At 40.2% G+C, this 17,459-nt stretch overlaps 2 protein-coding genes across 4 annotated transcripts; one reads left to right on the top strand and one right to left on the bottom strand.

Annotated features, from left to right (window-relative positions):
- Positions 1 to 3,245: 3,245 nt before the first annotated feature.
- rpl28 (ribosomal protein L28) lies at positions 3,246 to 5,705 on the bottom strand. 2 transcript variants are annotated; one of them, XM_047372242.1, is made up of 5 exons: positions 5,656 to 5,705; positions 5,118 to 5,205; positions 3,765 to 3,888; positions 3,502 to 3,620; positions 3,246 to 3,384 (listed from the first exon to the last, which is right to left on the bottom strand). In XM_047372242.1, exons 2-5 carry the CDS (start codon positions 5,196 to 5,198, stop codon positions 3,295 to 3,297), a joined length of 414 nt encoding a protein of 137 aa, XP_047228198.1. In that variant the 5' UTR covers positions 5,199 to 5,205; positions 5,656 to 5,705; the 3' UTR covers positions 3,246 to 3,294. The 2 variants fall into 2 exon arrangements, with proteins under 2 accessions (XP_047228198.1, XP_047228197.1); XM_047372241.1 differs by having other exon boundaries at positions 5,625 to 5,694.
- A 143-nt stretch (positions 5,706 to 5,848) lies between these two features.
- Positions 5,849 to 16,662, top strand: LOC124872352 (polyadenylate-binding protein 3). 2 transcript variants are annotated; one of them, XM_047372238.1, is made up of 6 exons: positions 5,849 to 6,326; positions 6,613 to 6,724; positions 10,955 to 11,064; positions 14,970 to 15,069; positions 15,247 to 15,368; positions 15,480 to 16,662. In XM_047372238.1, the coding sequence occupies exons 1-6, from the start codon at positions 6,239 to 6,241 to the stop codon at positions 15,587 to 15,589; spliced, it is 642 nt and encodes a 213-aa protein (XP_047228194.1). In that variant the 5' UTR covers positions 5,849 to 6,238; the 3' UTR covers positions 15,590 to 16,662. The 2 variants fall into 2 exon arrangements, with proteins under 2 accessions (XP_047228194.1, XP_047228195.1); XM_047372239.1 differs by lacking the exons at positions 5,849 to 6,326; positions 6,613 to 6,724 and adding an exon at positions 10,596 to 10,734.
- Positions 16,663 to 17,459: the final 797 nt, after the last annotated feature.

The raw sequence follows: 17,459 nt of genomic DNA, 5'->3' as shown, positions 1-17,459 counted from the left end.
CACAAATGCTGTACGTCCTCATTATGATGCACGTGGTGTTCATAATGGTCCGGATCTACATGTGAAATACAGCAGCCTTGTTAGCTTCAGTTTAAAACTATGCACAGTAATAAGTTTTAAAAAAAAATGCACCCCTAAAGGTATTTATATCTGTTTAGTTTTGTTTTCATTTGGTCAGGCTGCAACCAAAAACACAAATGTATTTTTGGGTGGATTTTTAAGGCTTGGCTAAACTGAAGTTTCATGTAACTGTGAAGTGGACGATAAAGAAAAATTAGATTTTTAAATGTTTTTTAAAAAAAATATGGGAAGTGACTTGTGCCCTTGACTTCAGCTTTCTTACTCTAATATCTCTAAATAAAATCAAGTGTGACCAATTGCCTTCAGTAGTAACCTAAGTAGTAAAAAGAGTCAATCTGTCAACATTAGCAGACACACCAGATGGGTCTGGCTTAGAATTGTGGAGAGGTTTAAACCAGCATTAGGTTATAAAATAATATCCCAAACTATGAACATCTCATGTAGCACTGTTCAACTGATCAAACAAACAAACAAACAAAAAAGATTATGGCCCAACTGCAAACCATCTGAGACAAGGCTGAAACACTGAGAGCATTAGAAAGAAGCACCCAAAGTGGCCCTGGAAACCAAAATTAAGACTTGAGAATGGGGCTAAGGTGCTTCTTCCAGAAGCCAATTTCAAACACCCAAGCAGAGATAAATAGTTTAGATTGGCCCAGTCTAACCAAGTGTGAGCGATGTTTGAAGGAAGAATGGGCACAAGCTTTAGCCTCCAGATATGCAAAGGTAGTAGAAACATACTCCTGAAAAAGCCTTAAGCAAAATGGGGTTTACAAAGTATTGACTCAGGTGGGGTCTGCACAATTAGTAGCACTGGGGTCTTTCTGCACAGAGTTTCCCTCTTCTCCCATGCTTATGTGGGTTCTTTCTGGATACCAGAGTAGGTACTGTTTTATGTTGGTCTATTGCATGAAGTATTTTGAAGTATGCAGTTATACCAGGATAAAAATGTTGAAGGGTTATGAATAGTTTCACCAGGTACTTTAAGTTAAAGTTGTATTGTTTTTAACACATGCTGTGATCATAAATGAGTAAAGAGGAAGAATAAGAGAAACAACAGGAAATAGCAGTTTTCACTACAGTCTATATTTCCTGAATCTGTTATATACTTAAAAAGAGATCTTATTAGTATAAAGCATCTTAAAATAAACTATATTTGTATATTCTCGTGTTTTTAGTCAGTTATGTCCAACGAAATGTAATAAAAAGCATGAAAGAAATCCAAATTTAAGGGGCAGTTTTAAATTGTAAAACTCAGATTCAAATATTAACATTAACGCAGTTCTACCTTCGTCTTCCTTGTGTTTACTTCAAACTGCATTTGCAGTTAATAGAAGAACACCTCCATACCATTATTGCGACGCCAGAGCATCCGTTTCAGCTCCCTCAAGGCCTGCGTCAGGTTTTCCAGTTGATCATGGAGGTGAATGTTCTCCTCTATCAGGGCATGGATTGTGTCCTGGAGCTCGAAACCGTGACCTTCCAGCACAAGCATAGTCAGGGGCAAGAAGAAAAGCGCTGGTCTCAGTCCTCTCATAATGACCACCACATGGAGGCTCTGTCATTTCCTCAGTGACATCTGGACATTGTTTTCATTTTGTGCATCTGTATTCCCCTGGTGATTGGTGTGGGAGGTTTTGTGAGCTTACAAAGGTGGGTGGGGGTGATGAGAGGTTGATCTTTAAATCCAAAGCCATGAGTGGAAAGCTGCCAGTGGGCTGCTTTAAAATCTATCCAATTATTCCACATCGGTAAACACAGCAGCACAAAGCCTGATAGTTTTCATTTACATGGAAATGATATGATTACATACTTTACTAGTCCAAGTACAAAACCAGGCGCGAACCAAGCACTTTTATGACTATAATACAAATTATTGATGAAATTCTCCAAAAGTAATGTTCTGATTGCACAGATCAATACAGCCATCCTGATTTGATTAGCAGCTGCTCATATCTGCCCCATCCTCCGCATGGCAGGTTGACAAAAATAAAACCTGACAAATGAACTACTGCTACCCTAAAATTTACATTTAACAAAGTAGTCAGTGAATAAAGACCACTGACACATTTTATAGGATAGTGTAATGACTTGTCAAGTGATGTCAGGCACATTGTGCCTTTAAAGCTCAAGGCTAGAAGTACGTCAGTGAAACCAATTGTGTCCTTGCTGACCCATTTGTAGTTGCTGCAAAACCAGTCACATTACATTACACAAAGTATACAGAAGCAAATTACAAAATAATGAATATACGTAACTGCTTGAACTTTATTTTCCAGGGGTTATTGCTGGAGTTACTGTTATCAAGCTTTAAAAAAGTTATTTTTCAAAACAGCTAAAAATGTTTCTCATTCTAGGATTTAAAGTCCTTTAAATACAAATTTTTTCTCCAGATGTCAGAAGTATTTAGTAATGCAGCATTGCCCCTACCCCACCTGTTGCTACACATTGCCAACTGAAAGAAAGTCACTTTTCCCTCACCAGTCAGCGGTTTGGAAATATTTTTGTTCACGTTAAGGACAGTCATGTAAAGCACTAAAGGAGTGCTTTTCAATATGTTATAAAATTACAATATGTACACTTAAAGTAGCATGTCTAGCTAACTGCAGGCCAGCTACCTAAGCAGATAGCCCCACTAATTACCCAGCCAATATCAGCTTTTGAGATTCCAAATGCTACTCTAGTATACCAAGTAACAAAAAATAGTTAATTTCAAGCACTTCCACAAATTTAGCAGGTTATTTTAACTTAAAAATCAAAGTTACACATTTTAACATCACAATAAGTCATTTTTAGCAGCCAAAATGAATTTTTTGTTTTTTTTTAGAAAGCAGATTGTCATGCTTAATTTATGTAAATGCCAGTTTCACCCAAGGTTGTTCTACTATAAGAATGTAGTATTAGTTCATGCAGTCAGCTGGAAGGGTGGGTCAAATTTAGTGTATCAGAAACAAGTTGAGTTCATTTCTTTTAAATGAACAGATTGTGACAAGTCTTTGTATGTTCATATTCCTACAGACATATTAGGACTGAAATGACATTACAGTAATATTTAATAACTCATTTCATGAACATACCCGTTAATGGCTCCAATGAAATCTTTCATGTCAGAAACTACAGATGTATTTAGGATCTAATGCCAGTGAAAACTCGGGACAACATACTGTGTTTTTTCAAAGAAAAAGCTTTTATTTATTTTTCATGTGTATTGGTTTATGCTGTCTTGACAGCCCTGGTGCGCTTCTTTTTCACCACAACAGGCTTCTGGCTCTTCAGAATAGCACTGGCACGGCGAAGGGCAGCCTGGAGGAAAAACAAACGTCAAATATAATCTTGAAACTTTTGTTTTATTACAAACTGTGAAGCAAACCATAAAGACAAACTCGTTTTTGCTTTAAAAAAAATACAGTTAAAGCTCACCATGCGCAGGTCCCTCCTGTAATTGTTCTTGCGAATGATGTGCCTCAAGCTGTTGAGGGTGGCGCGGGAGTTCTTGTTGATGGTGACCTTTACGTAAGATGCGGCAGGCTTGTGCTGGCCTGAGCAACAACAAAACATCATGATCACCACAGAGCTTCCAGAAGTCACAAATCATCATAAATTTACTACAAGGGAACAATCCTTAGAACGTGAGCTACTCTCTCTTACTAAAATGAAAAACAGAAGCAGCATTGTATTTTTACCTGCACGTCTTTTCAGCACCACCACGACACCCTTGCCATCAGCTGCTGGCTGCACACCGACAGTCTTCTTGTGCACCAAGCCGTTAAAGCGGAATGAGTTCCTGGACTTAAGATTGTTGGGCTCCTGCAACAGGAAAATGACTCTTAAACCTACTGGCCTACTTTTGCTCTTTGCAATAAAATTACCATCTTAAAATGTAACAATTACACATAAATGGTGTTGTAACTTGGTAACCACAACATCTAAATGAAGTTCCTAGATGCTGCCAGGAAGCTTTTTTTCTTCTCTTGGGCTATTTCTGTTTGTACCTCCACGTAAATTTCATGGATCTTAAACAGAATGAAAAAACAAAACAAACATAAGCTAATTCATGTTGGATATAAATGCACAGAGAAACTGGCTAGTGACTGGAATAGGCAGATTTTCAGCTTTTTGGTCTTCATTGGTGACCAGAACCTCATCAATTTTGTCTTTTTTATGATCAGTGAATATGTTAAGAAATAAAAAGGTTGTGCTGAAAGAAGAATACTCGAACTGGGTTCTTTTTGAGATGTTGACACAAGAAGGAAAAGATGTTTAAAAATGAAGCTATTTGAACAGAAACTAAAGAGGCGCTTCTGCTGGTCATGCAGGTTGCTACTTTTAAATAGTGATCAAGATTTACAGATGATAACAGGAAGGCTGAACGTATTACAGTAAAAATGTCTTGTTTTATCAGTTTGAGCATTCAACCTACATTATGAAAAATCCTGGATTTAAATTGCTGACTTTGTCGATATCTCAGGGTTAGGTTAAGCACCTACATTATCTAGGTAATACATGTGGAGACTGTCTTTTTAGTAACACTAGCTGCGCTAATTGCTAATATAACATGCTAAAGGCGGTATATCATTTCAACTCTAATCAAACATCTAAAATACTGTAACTCTTACAGTGACCGCTCTCTCACACACATTACTTGCTCTGTGTTCCCATCAAACAAAATTACAACCACTCATGTCATAGATTGTAAAGTTGCCACCAAACTCATTGGTGCTTCACTAATTTTAGGTTTATTGATTAATAAACACAGCAGCAGCTCCAACATAGTTAGGGGTATGTAACATCTGCATCAAAAGCAAAAGATTCACTGATGCTTCCTATAAAGACTTTTGCTTAAAATTATTATATCAGTATTTTCATTGAGAACCTCATTCCACGGATTCAGCCTGAAATGGGTATTTAAAAGAATGTTTTATTTCTCTGTAAAATTTCAACTTAAAGCCAATTTGTTTTCAACTTCACCAAAACGATCATACTACACTCTGACACCCACTTGGGCGCATATTCTTTGGAGTCCTGCATGTACTTACAGTGCTGTAGGTCTGTCCATTCCTCTTGATGAGGAAGCTGGAGCAGTTCCTGATGACCATCCACTGCAAATGGGACGACATGATGAACCTGAAACAGAAGTGTGCCTGTTTAGGACACATGAAATACCAGCTGAGCGCTTTTAACTACAAATGCTCTGAAATGGGAAGCACTGTGTTAATTGTTATTTTCTCATAAAGCAGAAAGTCTTATGTTATAGAATGTGAACCAGGGCTAGTCATAAATAAATTCCTGGGACTGTATTTCCATTCCTTTCTAATTTTTTTTCCATACAATGTTAGCGCAATCCGCTAACGTTAGCTTCAGCACTCAACAGTACACGGTGAGGCCTAAGTTAGCCGACATACTGACACATCTATCCTTTATTTTCTAAATCAAATACGAGAGTTTACAGTAACATAATATATGGAATAATAAATTCTGTAAAGCTATCAAGTTTTATTTGTGTAATTACAACCACGAACTGAAAACGAATTAATTTTATTTACCGGCTACAAGCAGCCAAAGCGACCACGTTACCTTTTAGCGGAGGAAAAGGACCAGAGAGACCGGAAACCGCCTCACGGAACCTTTTCAGAGAGCCTTGCGCATGAAAAAAACGCCGTTTTATAAATATTTTGTGGGATGAACCAGGAATTTGCCTCTTGAAATTACAAAGCTGATTTATATGTTGCACACAGAGGTGAATAATGAGCGTCGTGCCCCTAGACAATCCGTTTATCGGCTTTCTATGAAAAACTAGTTCTCAACGACAACAGCGGAGGGACACGTTCCATGTTCTGGCTGACATCAAGACGTCATAGATGTGCGTCGCATGTTTACAGTTCGAAAATAGCTCCAGATTGAAAAATGTTCGAAAGAGTAATAACAGTTTGTTGTTTTATATTAAAGCACACTCATAAGGGGTAAAAACGGAGTAAGGAAAGGACGTTTATTAACAGAGACATTAGCATTGTTTGACTTTGTTTTTAAGACCTTTTTCCAGGCTGTGAGACTAAACGTTGTAGGTGTTAAAAATTACCTTGGAAACAATGTATCCCAAGGTTTTGCTCCGGGTTTAACATGGCAAGTAAAAGCTGAATCTGAATGAGAAAGGACGAGCATGGATAAAGAAGATCTGGACACATTTGGTGAACGGCTGTACTCTCTGATTTACCCCAAACACAAGGAGAGTGCTGCGAAACTCACAGGTGAGTTCAATGACATTACAGATTACTTCCCCTAACATAAACATTAACAGTCCTGATATTCCTAATCCATCCACCCATCAGTCCATCCATCTATCAACTTATCTACCTGGTCCTCTTTAGGAACTTGTATTTATATTTGGAAAATCAACAATAAAGGGCTGAGAACTTGTACAATTTTTTAAATGAAAACTGCGATGATTTGATGATGCAAATCAAATGTATAAATGCTGAGGAAATCGTTATTTGCCTCAAAAATAAAGTGTTTGAACCTGGTTGTGTGTTTCAGGTATGTTACTTGAGCTTCCAGAGGCTGTTCTCAGCCAGGTGCTGCAGGATGAGGCCACGCTGACAGCAGCTGTAAAGAAAGCTCTCAGGGCTCTGCAGCTGGCACCGTCCAGGTACAACAACCTGTTGGAGAATGGAGCCGTGATGTTGGTTTTTAAGGCTGATCGATTCTAAGCAGGTTGACTAAGACAAATTAGGAAGCAGAGGAGAGTGGCTGAAACCGTCAGCCCTTTACCAGACATATATTCAAAATTCTTTTGTTGAGTTCATACGTTCCATTGTTGTTGTTTTGATACAATTTCTAAATCTCCAGTTGGTGATTCATTTAATTCTACATTAGGGATGGCCTAGTATAAGTTTTTCATGGCATGAGAAACTTGAGAATAAAGCAAGCCCCATGGTCAGTGTTACTGCGAAAATAAACAAAATGTGAAAACATTAAATTAGTTTCATATAAAACACAAAAGTAATATTTATTCCTCCTGCTGCTAATATAATCAATAACATATATGTATTATTTTGATTTCCATACATCCCAGCTACATTTAGTAGTAGTTTTCAAGTGAATATTGCCTAGAATATTAATCCTTATGGTTGTTCTGTACTTTAAAGAGCAACGCAAGTATAAGATGCAACTATTTGCTGATTAATGGTAAATAAATGGACTGAACTTATATAGCGCTTTTCCAGTCATACAGACCACTCAAAGCACTTTACACTAGAGCCACATTCACCCAATCGCACTCACATTCATACACCGATATGCAGATCGGTAGGCAACTTGAGGTTAAGTGCCTTGCCCAGGGGCACATCGACATATGGCAGGAGGAAGCTGGAATTGAACCCACAACCTTCTGACTGCAAGACGACTACTCTTCCTACTGAGCCACAGTCGCCAAATAACCTGATTGATGAATCAGGTTATTTGCTCGTGTGGCCAGTCTGCAGTCAGCTGCTTAACAGACATGCTGCACATGTTGCCCTGAAATATCTCATAAAGTTCAGGGTTGTTTCAGGAGCAGAGATATTTTCAAAAAGCCAAATATGTTAAAGAAAGGGAAAGATTTAGGCAGCTGCCTTCTGTACAGCATTAGGCAGAGGAGGGACAGCCCTTTGCTACTCTACAGGGGTTGGACAATGAAACTGAAACACCTGGTTTTAGACCACAATAATTTATTAGTATGGTGTAGGGCCTCCTTTGGCGGCCAATACAGCATCAATTCATCTTGGGAATGACATATACAGGTCCTTCTCAAAATATTAGCATATTGTGATAAAGTTCATTATTTTCCATAATGTAATGATGAAAATTTAACATTCATATATTTTAGATTCATTGCACACTAACTGAAATATTTCAGGTCTTTTATTGTCTTAATACGGATGATTTTGGCATACAGCTCATGAAAACCCAAAATTCCTATCTCACAAAATTAGCATATTTCATCCGACCAATAAAAGAAAAGTGTTTTTAATACAAAAAACGTCAACCTTCAAATAATCATGTACAGTTATGCACTCAATACTTGGTCGGGAATCCTTTTGCAGAAATGACTGCTTCAATGCGGCGTGGCATGGAGGCAATCAGCCTGTGGCACTGCTGAGGTCTTATGGAGGCCCAGGATGCTTCGATAGCAGCCTTTAGCTCATCCAGAGTGTTGGGTCTTGAGTCTCTCAACGTTCTCTTCACAATATCCCACAGATTCTCTATGGGGTTCAGGTCAGGGGAGTTGGCAGGCCAATTGAGCACAGTGATACCATGGTCAGTAAACCATTTACCAGTGGTTTTGGCACTGTGAGCAGGTGCCAGGTCGTGCTGAAAAATGAAATCTTCATCTCCATAAAGCTTTTCAGCAGATGGAAGCATGAAGTGCTCCAAAATCTCCTGATATCTAGCTGCATTGACCCTGCCCTTGATAAAACACAGTGGACCAACACCAGCAGCTGACACGGCACCCCAGACCATCACTGAATGTGGGTATTTGACACTGGACTTCTGGCATTTCCTTCTCCCCAGTCTTCCTCCAGACTCTGGCACCTTGATTTCCGAATGACATGCAGAATTTGCTTTCATCCGAAAAAAGTACTTTGGACCACTGAGCAACAGTTCAGTGCTGCTTCTCTGTAGCCCAGGTCAGGCGCTTCTGCCGCTGTTTCTGCTTCAAAAGTGGCTTGACCTGGGGAATGCGGCACCTGTAGCCCATTTCCTGCACACGCCTGTGCACGGTGGCTCTGGATGTTTATACTCCAGACTCAGTCCACTGCTTCCGCAGGTCCCCCAAGGTCTGGAATCGGCCCTTCTCCACAATCTTCCTCAGGGTCCGGTCACCTCTTCTCGTTGTGCAGCGTTTTCTGCCACACTTTTTCCTTCCCACAGACTTCCCACTGAGGTGCCTTGATACAGCACTCTGGGAACAGCCTATTCGTTCAGAAATGTCTTTCTGTGTCTTACCCTCTTGCTTGAGGGTGTCAATAGTGGCCTTCTGGACAGCAGTCAGGTCGGCAGCCTTACCCATGATTGGGGTTTTGAGTGATGAACCAGGCTGGGAGTTTTAAAGGCCTCAGGAATCTTTTGCAGGTGTTTAGAGTTAACTCGTTGATTCAGATGATTAGGTTCATAGCTCGTTTAGAGACCCTTTTAATGATATGCTAATTTTGTGAGATAGGAATTTGGGGTTTTCATGAGCTGTATGCCAAAATCATCCGTATTAAGACAATAAAAGACCTGAAATATTTCAGTTAGTGTGCAATGAATCTAAAATATATGAATGTTAAATTTTCATCATTACATTATGGAAAATAATGAACTTTATCACAATATGCTAATATTTTGAGAAGGACCTGTACAAGTCCTGCACAGTGGTCAGAGGGATTTTAAGCCATTCTTCTTGCAGGATAGTGGCCAGGTCACTACGTGATACTGGTGGAGGAAAACGTTTCCTGACTCGCTCCTCCAAAACACCCCAAAGTGGTTCAATAATATTTAGATCTGGTGACTGTGCAGGCCATGGGAGATGTTCAACTTCACTTTCATGTTCATCAAACCAATCTTTCACCAGTCTTGCTGTGTGTATTGGTGCATTGTCATCCTGATACACGGCACCGCCTTCAGGATACAATGTTTGAACCATTGGATGCACATGGTCCTCAAGAATGGTTCGGTAGTCCTTAGCAGTGACGCGCCCATCGAGCACAAGTATTGGGCCAAGGGAATGCCATGATATGGCAGCCCAAAGCATCACTGATCCACCCCCATGCAACAGTCTGGGTTGTACGCTTCTTTGGAGCTTCTCCACACCATAACTCTCCTGGATGTGGGGAAAACAGTAAAGGTGGACTCATCAGAGAACAATACATGTTTCACATTGTCCACAGCCCAAGATTTGCGCTCCTTGCACCATTGAAACCAACGTTTGGCATTGGCATGAGTGACCAAAGGTTTGGCTATAGCAGCCCGGCCGTGTATATTGACCCTGTGGAGCTCCCGACGGACAGTTCTGGTGGAAACAGGAGAGTTGAGGTGCACATTTAATTCTGCCGTGATTTGGGCAGCCGTGGTTTTATGGTTTTTGGATACAATCCGAGTTAGCACCCGAACATCCCTTTCAGACAGCTTCCTCTTGCATCCACAGTTAATCCTGTTGGATGTGGTTCATCCTTCTTGGTGGTTTGCTGACATTACCCTGGATACCGTGGCTCTTGATACATCACAAAGACTTGCTGTCTTGGTCACAGATGTGCCAGCAAGACGTGCACCAACAATTTGTCCTATTTTGAACTCTGGTATGTCACCCATAATGTTGTGTGCATTTCAATATTTTGAGCAAAACTGTGCTCTTACCCTGCTAATTGAACCTTCACACTCTGCTCTTACTGGTGCAATGTGCAATCAATGAAGACTGGCTACCAGGCTGGTCCAATTTAGCCATGAAACCTCCCACACTAAAATGACAGGTGTTTCAGTTTCATTGTCCAACCCCTGTATGTTCCAAGCAGCTGAAGAAAAGTCACTCATGGATGTCATTAAAATGATTTTACACCATAGGGATGATACGGTGGAAATTCTCTGCCATTTTGAGACCGTGATCCTGGTAACCAAACCATTGTTCTACACGACTGCTAAGTATGTTGCCCTGTGTGAGGCACATAATCTGTTTTTTGAAAAAGCACTCTGGGATATTTTCTTGCCTTTAATGACACATAATATCACATAAATCAGGAAAGACTAACACTACAGGTTCCAGCTACATTAAAGCTTATTAAAAAAGTTTAATCCAGCATTTTTCCTAGTGTCAGGTTCCATCTCAGACTGTTTATTCTCATGTTACTGTGATTCTCTACAGTGAGGTAGCACATAAAGCTAATGATGTGCCCGAGTCCTCTGACTCTCTCGGGGAGCAGCTGTTTGAGCTGGTGGATGTTTACAACACTGGCCACTCACAGAAAATCACAGGTGAGTAAAATGTCCTCACCCTTCATAAACCCAGAGGGATGACACATCAGTAAACATGTTTTTCATACAGGTGTTGCTCGTTTGGCCTTCATATTTATGTTTATGGATCCTTTTTCTGTTATTCTCTTTAAAGTGGTGAATGAAATACATTAATGCAGTACTGATGAGTGGCTCTGCCAAAATACTGTGTGTTTTAAGTCAGGTTTATTTATATAGCGCTTTTCAGTAACAAGGCACTCAAAGCGCTGTACATGAGGAAAAACATTACAATGATACAGACAATCAAACACAAAAAAACAAATCAAATGACATTTATAATCCTTGGGAGTTTACTGGTTAGAGCTGGTTCTAATCCAATCTTTCTAATAGAGGTAATTAGCTCATTAAGTCCTCTGTGGTAAGGAATTCATCCTGTGCTAGAAGAAAAATTATAATATTAATCCTTGAGGTCGCTGGTATGAGGCAGTTGTGGTCCCATCATTCAAATAAGCTGGGTCACTGGTATAAAACAGTTTTAGTCCAAACTTTTTAAATACTAATAATGTTTGGCTGTCATTGGTATGATATAGTTGTAATACAATCCTTCTAAGAAATCTAAAATTCTCTGGTCATTGATGTAAAAACAGCTTTAGTCCAAATGTTCAAATACTAATAACATTTGGCTTTTGCTGGTAATCCTTCTGAGAAATCTGAAAATCTATGAAAAGTAATGAAATCACACATTTAGGTAGATGAGAAAAGACACCACATTAGGTAAGAAGAGGGGGGGGGGGGGGGGGGGGGGGGGGGGGAAATCATATTTCACACTTTATCCTGAGCAGGATACAGTTTGAGATTGCAAAAAAAAAAAACCTCAGCACAAAGAAGCAGCACATATACAAAACAACATCATGCAGGGGATCTGGTGAAGGGGTGCATATGTTTATCTTGGGCATGTGAGTGTGTGCAAGTAAGTCCATGAAGCACTGTCACAGAGGCCAATGTCCTTGATGGTACGTTGGAATGTACAGGTCCTTCTCAAAATATTAGCATATTGTGATAAAGTTCATTATTTTCCATAATGTAATGATGAAAATTTAGCATTCATATATTTTAGATTCATTGCACACTAACTGAAATATTTCAGGTCTTTTATTGTCTTAATACGGATGATTTTGGCATACAGCTCATGAAAACCCCAAATTCCTATCTCACAAAATTAGCATATCATTAAAAGGGTCTCTAAACGAGCTATGAACCTAATCATCTGAATTAACGAGTTAACTCTAAACACCTGGAAAAGATTCCTGAGGCCTTTAAAACTCCCAGCCTGGTTCATCACTCAAAACCCCAATCATGGGTAAGACTGCCGACCTGACTGCTGTCAAGAAGGCCACTATTGACACCCTCAAGCAAGAGGGTAAGACACAGAAAGAAATGTCTGAACAAATAGGCTGTTCCCAGAGTGCTGTATCAAGGCACCTCAGTGGGAAGTCTGTGGGAAGGAAAAAGTGTGGCAGAAAACGCTGCACAACGAGAAGAGGTGACCGGACCCTGAGGAAGATTGTGGAGAAGGGCCGATTCCAGACCTTGGGGGACCTGTGGAAGCAGTGGACTGAGTCTGGAGTAGAAACATCCAGAGCCACCGTGCACAGGCGTGTGCAGGAAATGGGCTACAGGTGCCGCATTCCCCAGGTCAAGCCACTTTTGAACCAGAAACAGCGGCAGAAGCGCCTGACCTGGGCTACAGAGAAGCAGCACTGGACTGTTGCTCAGTGGTCCAAAGTACTTTTTTCGGATGAAAGCAAATTCTGCATGTCATTCGGAAATCAAGGTGCCAGAGTCTGGAGGAAGACTGGGGAGAAGGAAATGCCAAAATGCCAGAAGTCCAGTGTCAAGTACCCACAGTCAGTGATGGTCTGGGGTGCCGTGTCAGCTGCTGGTGTTGGTCCACTGTGTTTTATCAAGGGCAGGGTCAATGCAGCTAGCTACCAGGAGATTTTGGAGCACTTCATGCTTCCATCTGCTGAAAAGCTTTATGGAGATTAAGATTTCATTTTTCAGCACGACCTGGCACCTGCTCACAGTGCCAAAACCACTGGTAAATGGTTTACTGACCATGGTATCACTGTGCTCAATTGGCCTGCCAACTCTCCTGACCTGAACCCCATAGAGAATCTGTGGGATATTGTGAAGAGAACGTTGAGAGACTCAAGACCCAACACTCTGGATGAGCTAAAGGCCGCTATCGAAGCATCCTGGGCCTCCATAAGACCTCAGCAGTGCCACAGGCTGATTGCCTCCATGCCACGCCGCATTGAAGCAGTCATTTCTGCAAAAGGATTCCCGACCAAGTATTGAGTGCATAACTGTACATGGTTATTTGAAGGTTGACGTTTTTTGTATTAAAAACACTTTTCTTTTATTGGTCGGATGAAATATGCTAATTTTGTGAGATAGGAATTTTGGGTTTTCATGAGCTGTATGCCACAATCATCCGTATTAAGACAATAAAAGACCTGAAATATTTCAGTTAGTGTGCAATGAATCTAAAATATATGAATGTTAAATTTTCATCATTACATTATGGAAAATAATGAACTTTATCACAATATGCAAATTTTTTGAGAAGGATCTGTACATCAACTGGCCACAAAGTTCTGAGCAGGTCCACAGATGTCCTCAGGGAAGGGAGGGAGCAGAGCATCTTGTTTACATAACATCCAGGAGAAGTTGAAGATAGCCGTGCAGGGGACCCAGATTCAGAAAAACAACAATTATTTGGGTCAGGCTGACTCTTCCTTTTCTGTCAGCCTTGAAGGTCTCGCTGGTGCTTCTCAATGGCGAATCCAAACAGCCAAATTCCAGGTCCTTTCCGCCAGATCCGAGCGAACAACTTTCTCCAAGATTTATCCCATTTCACCCCTGAGTCCAGGAACCGCCACCTGTCTGCGATCCTGTGTAAGGATCACATCCAGTCTGCGATTCAGCTCACATAACATCTCAGTCTGAGTGTTGATCGCTCTGAAGATCCCATCACACATGCCAGGCAGCTTCACAATTGTCAGAACAGCTGCTGACGTATTTTGAATTTCTCGATATGCCAGGTAACCGCCAACTCCAAAAAGCAGAAATCCTGTTATCAAACATCCAATTATATACACATCTTCGACATCCTCGACTGACAATATCGACAGACACACAATCCTCCACTTCTGCCAGGAGTCCATCGTGTATCCAGAGAAAAATGTCCCATCTGGACAAGAGGGTTCCCCTTCACCCTGTCTTCTCGTTAAGAAAATTTGATCAATTGCATTGAGAGACCAGCTGACCAAATCCATAACTCAGAATTTTGGAAGATATGCATAAAGAGGCTCCAAAAAGAAAGACAAGACACAGAGCTGAAGCAGGGCAGATATGGGAGGGTGTGGGAGACAGAGAAAAAGGTTTTTTTTTAGGATAACAGTAGTTATTCAAGCCCACATTCAGTTGAACCGGGGTTCATGGACATCATGCATACTATTTATACTTTAAAGCCGTGGTTCCAAAACCTTTCACGTTCTGACAAACAAAATAACCCCGACTATCACAGTAAACAAGCATTCCTACAAAGTCCGTTAAACAGGGTTACAATGATAACACACAGCATCTATAGCCAGTTTCTTCCTTTTATCTATTTGTAAGGGCTTCTTTTTTCTCTTGAATCATTTATAGTATAAATATGACATATCGCACTTAGATTTGACCTACTATTTGTTTTTTCGTGCCTACAAATGCCTGTGCGCTAAACTGAAATGCTAAAAATGGATCTTTCATTGTTAATATCAGGACATTCCTACATTAATTTTAGTTTTTGGCTTCATTACTCAACATTAATAGGGATGTACTGTTCTTGTGCCATAAATAGTGTTTTGTTTTTTCCATAGGAATGCTTTTGGAGCAGCACAAAGAGGCAGTTTTACAGCTGTTGTCAGACCCCAAACTACTGGAGGAACATGTAAACCTTGCCCTGAAGACACTAAAAGAGTCAGTAGCTTTCTACTCTCTGTATAGGATTTACATCTTGCGCTCACATTCAGTTCCTTATATTTTCCTCCATTTGCAGCCCATCCTGTAATTTACCATACAGGGCAATAAAAACTTTACATTAATACATTTTGACATAATTATTTCCTGTAACCAAGTCTCTGGCTTCTTCTTCAGACAAAATATAGAGGAGACAGACCTCAGCGACGCTTCAGAAGCTGATGAGACAGACAGGCTAGGAGAAAAGCTCTTCTCATTGGTTGAGCAGATGGATCCACTGCATGCAAATGATATCACAGGTGAACTGACACTGATTTATTTACCATTCAGCATGCATCCTTCTCTTGGCTTGGGGGAACTTCATAGGGTCTTGATGAATTCTCATGAAGAGTTGCTATGTGTTGTTCTAGGTATGCTGCTGGAGATGGACTCAGCTTCTCTAAAACAGCTGCTCAGTGACCACACGAAGCTGGAGGTTGCAGTTCAAAAAGCACAAGCAGTGCTGGATACGGAGAGCTAAGCTGAATTTGATAAACCCAGATAATAAAAGACCTGTTCTACTGCAATGTGAACACAAGATAACTGAGGAGTCTGAACGACATCATTCAGCTGGAATTAAGATAATACCTTTCTTTTCTGATTTCCCATGTCCGTGTGTCAGTGTCTAATGAAAAACAATGATCCATCTCTACTGCTTCACTCTGGTGCTGAACTTTCACAAAAGATCAATTTCTTTTTTTCTTGATTATTTACATTAATAAATAAGCGTGGATTTATTGCTGTAGAGATCTTACAGAAATGTGGACTGAGATACTACTTTAATTTGTCTTATATTAAAAGTACAGCTTCTCGGAAACCCAGCTGATCTTTATATAAATAATATTTATATACAATACTCACAAAATGATTTGGTTTTCGGGCTTTCGGAAAACGTAAAAAGTTCCCGCTACAGTGATATATCATGGCACCAGGGCATTTAAGTAGGTGTGGCAATGGTGATTTCCTTAATTTAAACATTTTATTTCAATAAAAGCCAACAACAGTGATAAGTATATCACAACAAAAACGTCAGTCTCAAGGCTTTTAACAGGAACTAACAGAAGGACACACATCACACCAGTTTTATCCTCTTTACATTGACTACCTGTCGAATTTAGAATTGATTTAAAAATTTTAGACATGACTTTTAGAGCTTTGAATGGACGGGCCCCCCAATACATCATTGAAATGTTGATCCCTTATTCTTCAGGTCGCACTCTTCGGTCCTCTGCCCAGATCCTCCTAAAGGTCCCTAAGACCTGGTTCAAAACTCGAGGTGACCTGTCCTTTCAGGCAGTAGCCCCCAGGCTGTGGAATGCCTTGCCCTGGTCTCTTCGTGTGGCCGACTCTGTTGACTCCTTTAAAAAGCAGCTTAAGACACTTTTATTTAGACAAGCTTTTAGTTAAATGTTCTACTTCTTGTTTTTAGCTGTTCTTACTGTCTTTGTATTATGTTAAGCCTATAATTGTATTTATTTTATTTGCACTCTGCAAAGCACTTTGTGATTTTTAGCTGTGAAAGTTGCTATATAAATAAAGATTCCTTACTACTTACTAATGTATCCCAATAATGTGCTCTTGAGCATCAATTACATCTCATGCTGTTCACAAATCAACTTATTGTCTGCTGAGAGATGGCATCCCACTCTTAAGAGTTAGGAGCCTCTAGATGGCGACTCGGCCGATCCCATAGGTTTTTCGTTGACAGAAATGATGTATTGCGCTCTTTTTGACATCTGAAAAATTGGCGGCCATCCTTTCTTCTCCCTACTTGAACTAACTTTCATCAGAAAAAAAACAGCACTGAGGCTCACTGGTCTCCAGTCCAGCATAAATGCTCCCAGGCCTATGCAAGACCATGCCTGAGTGTGGTGGTGTGGTTAGGTACCCTCGCAGGTCGTCTAGCACGCAGACCACACTGGTGTATATAGTTTTGAATGGACTGGATATGTGCATCCAAAGCGAGGAACATTTCAGAGTTATGGGAATATGAAATTCAATTTGCTTTTTAAGTAAATAATTTTATTTCAAACATGACTTGCTGCTAAACTGTCAATTTAGGAGTCTGCTGTATGCTGGTACTGGTTGTTTTGAGCTCAAAAAGGTTGTTCCTGATGCAGAATTAGCCATGTACATCCCTTTTTTAAGCTAGCTTATTACATGATCAAACATGATGGAAGCTTTTGGACCAATAACATTTCCATTGTCCAAGAAAGAAATGCTGCTGTGTTTTCTTTTAAAATATTGAAGTGACGGTTTCACTTCCTTCGCATCATACTGTAAGATTCCAGGGTTAGGTACAGACTGATTCATTTCAACATGTGAACTTATTCCTTTATAGTGAAACAGGA

Source organism: Girardinichthys multiradiatus, chromosome 8 (genome assembly GCF_021462225.1).
Source record: "Girardinichthys multiradiatus isolate DD_20200921_A chromosome 8, DD_fGirMul_XY1, whole genome shotgun sequence".
Classification (NCBI taxonomy): Eukaryota; Metazoa; Chordata; class Actinopteri; order Cyprinodontiformes; family Goodeidae; genus Girardinichthys; species Girardinichthys multiradiatus.
The sequence above is the reverse complement of the archived record's forward strand: the minus strand, read 5'-3'. Positions and strand labels throughout refer to the sequence as shown.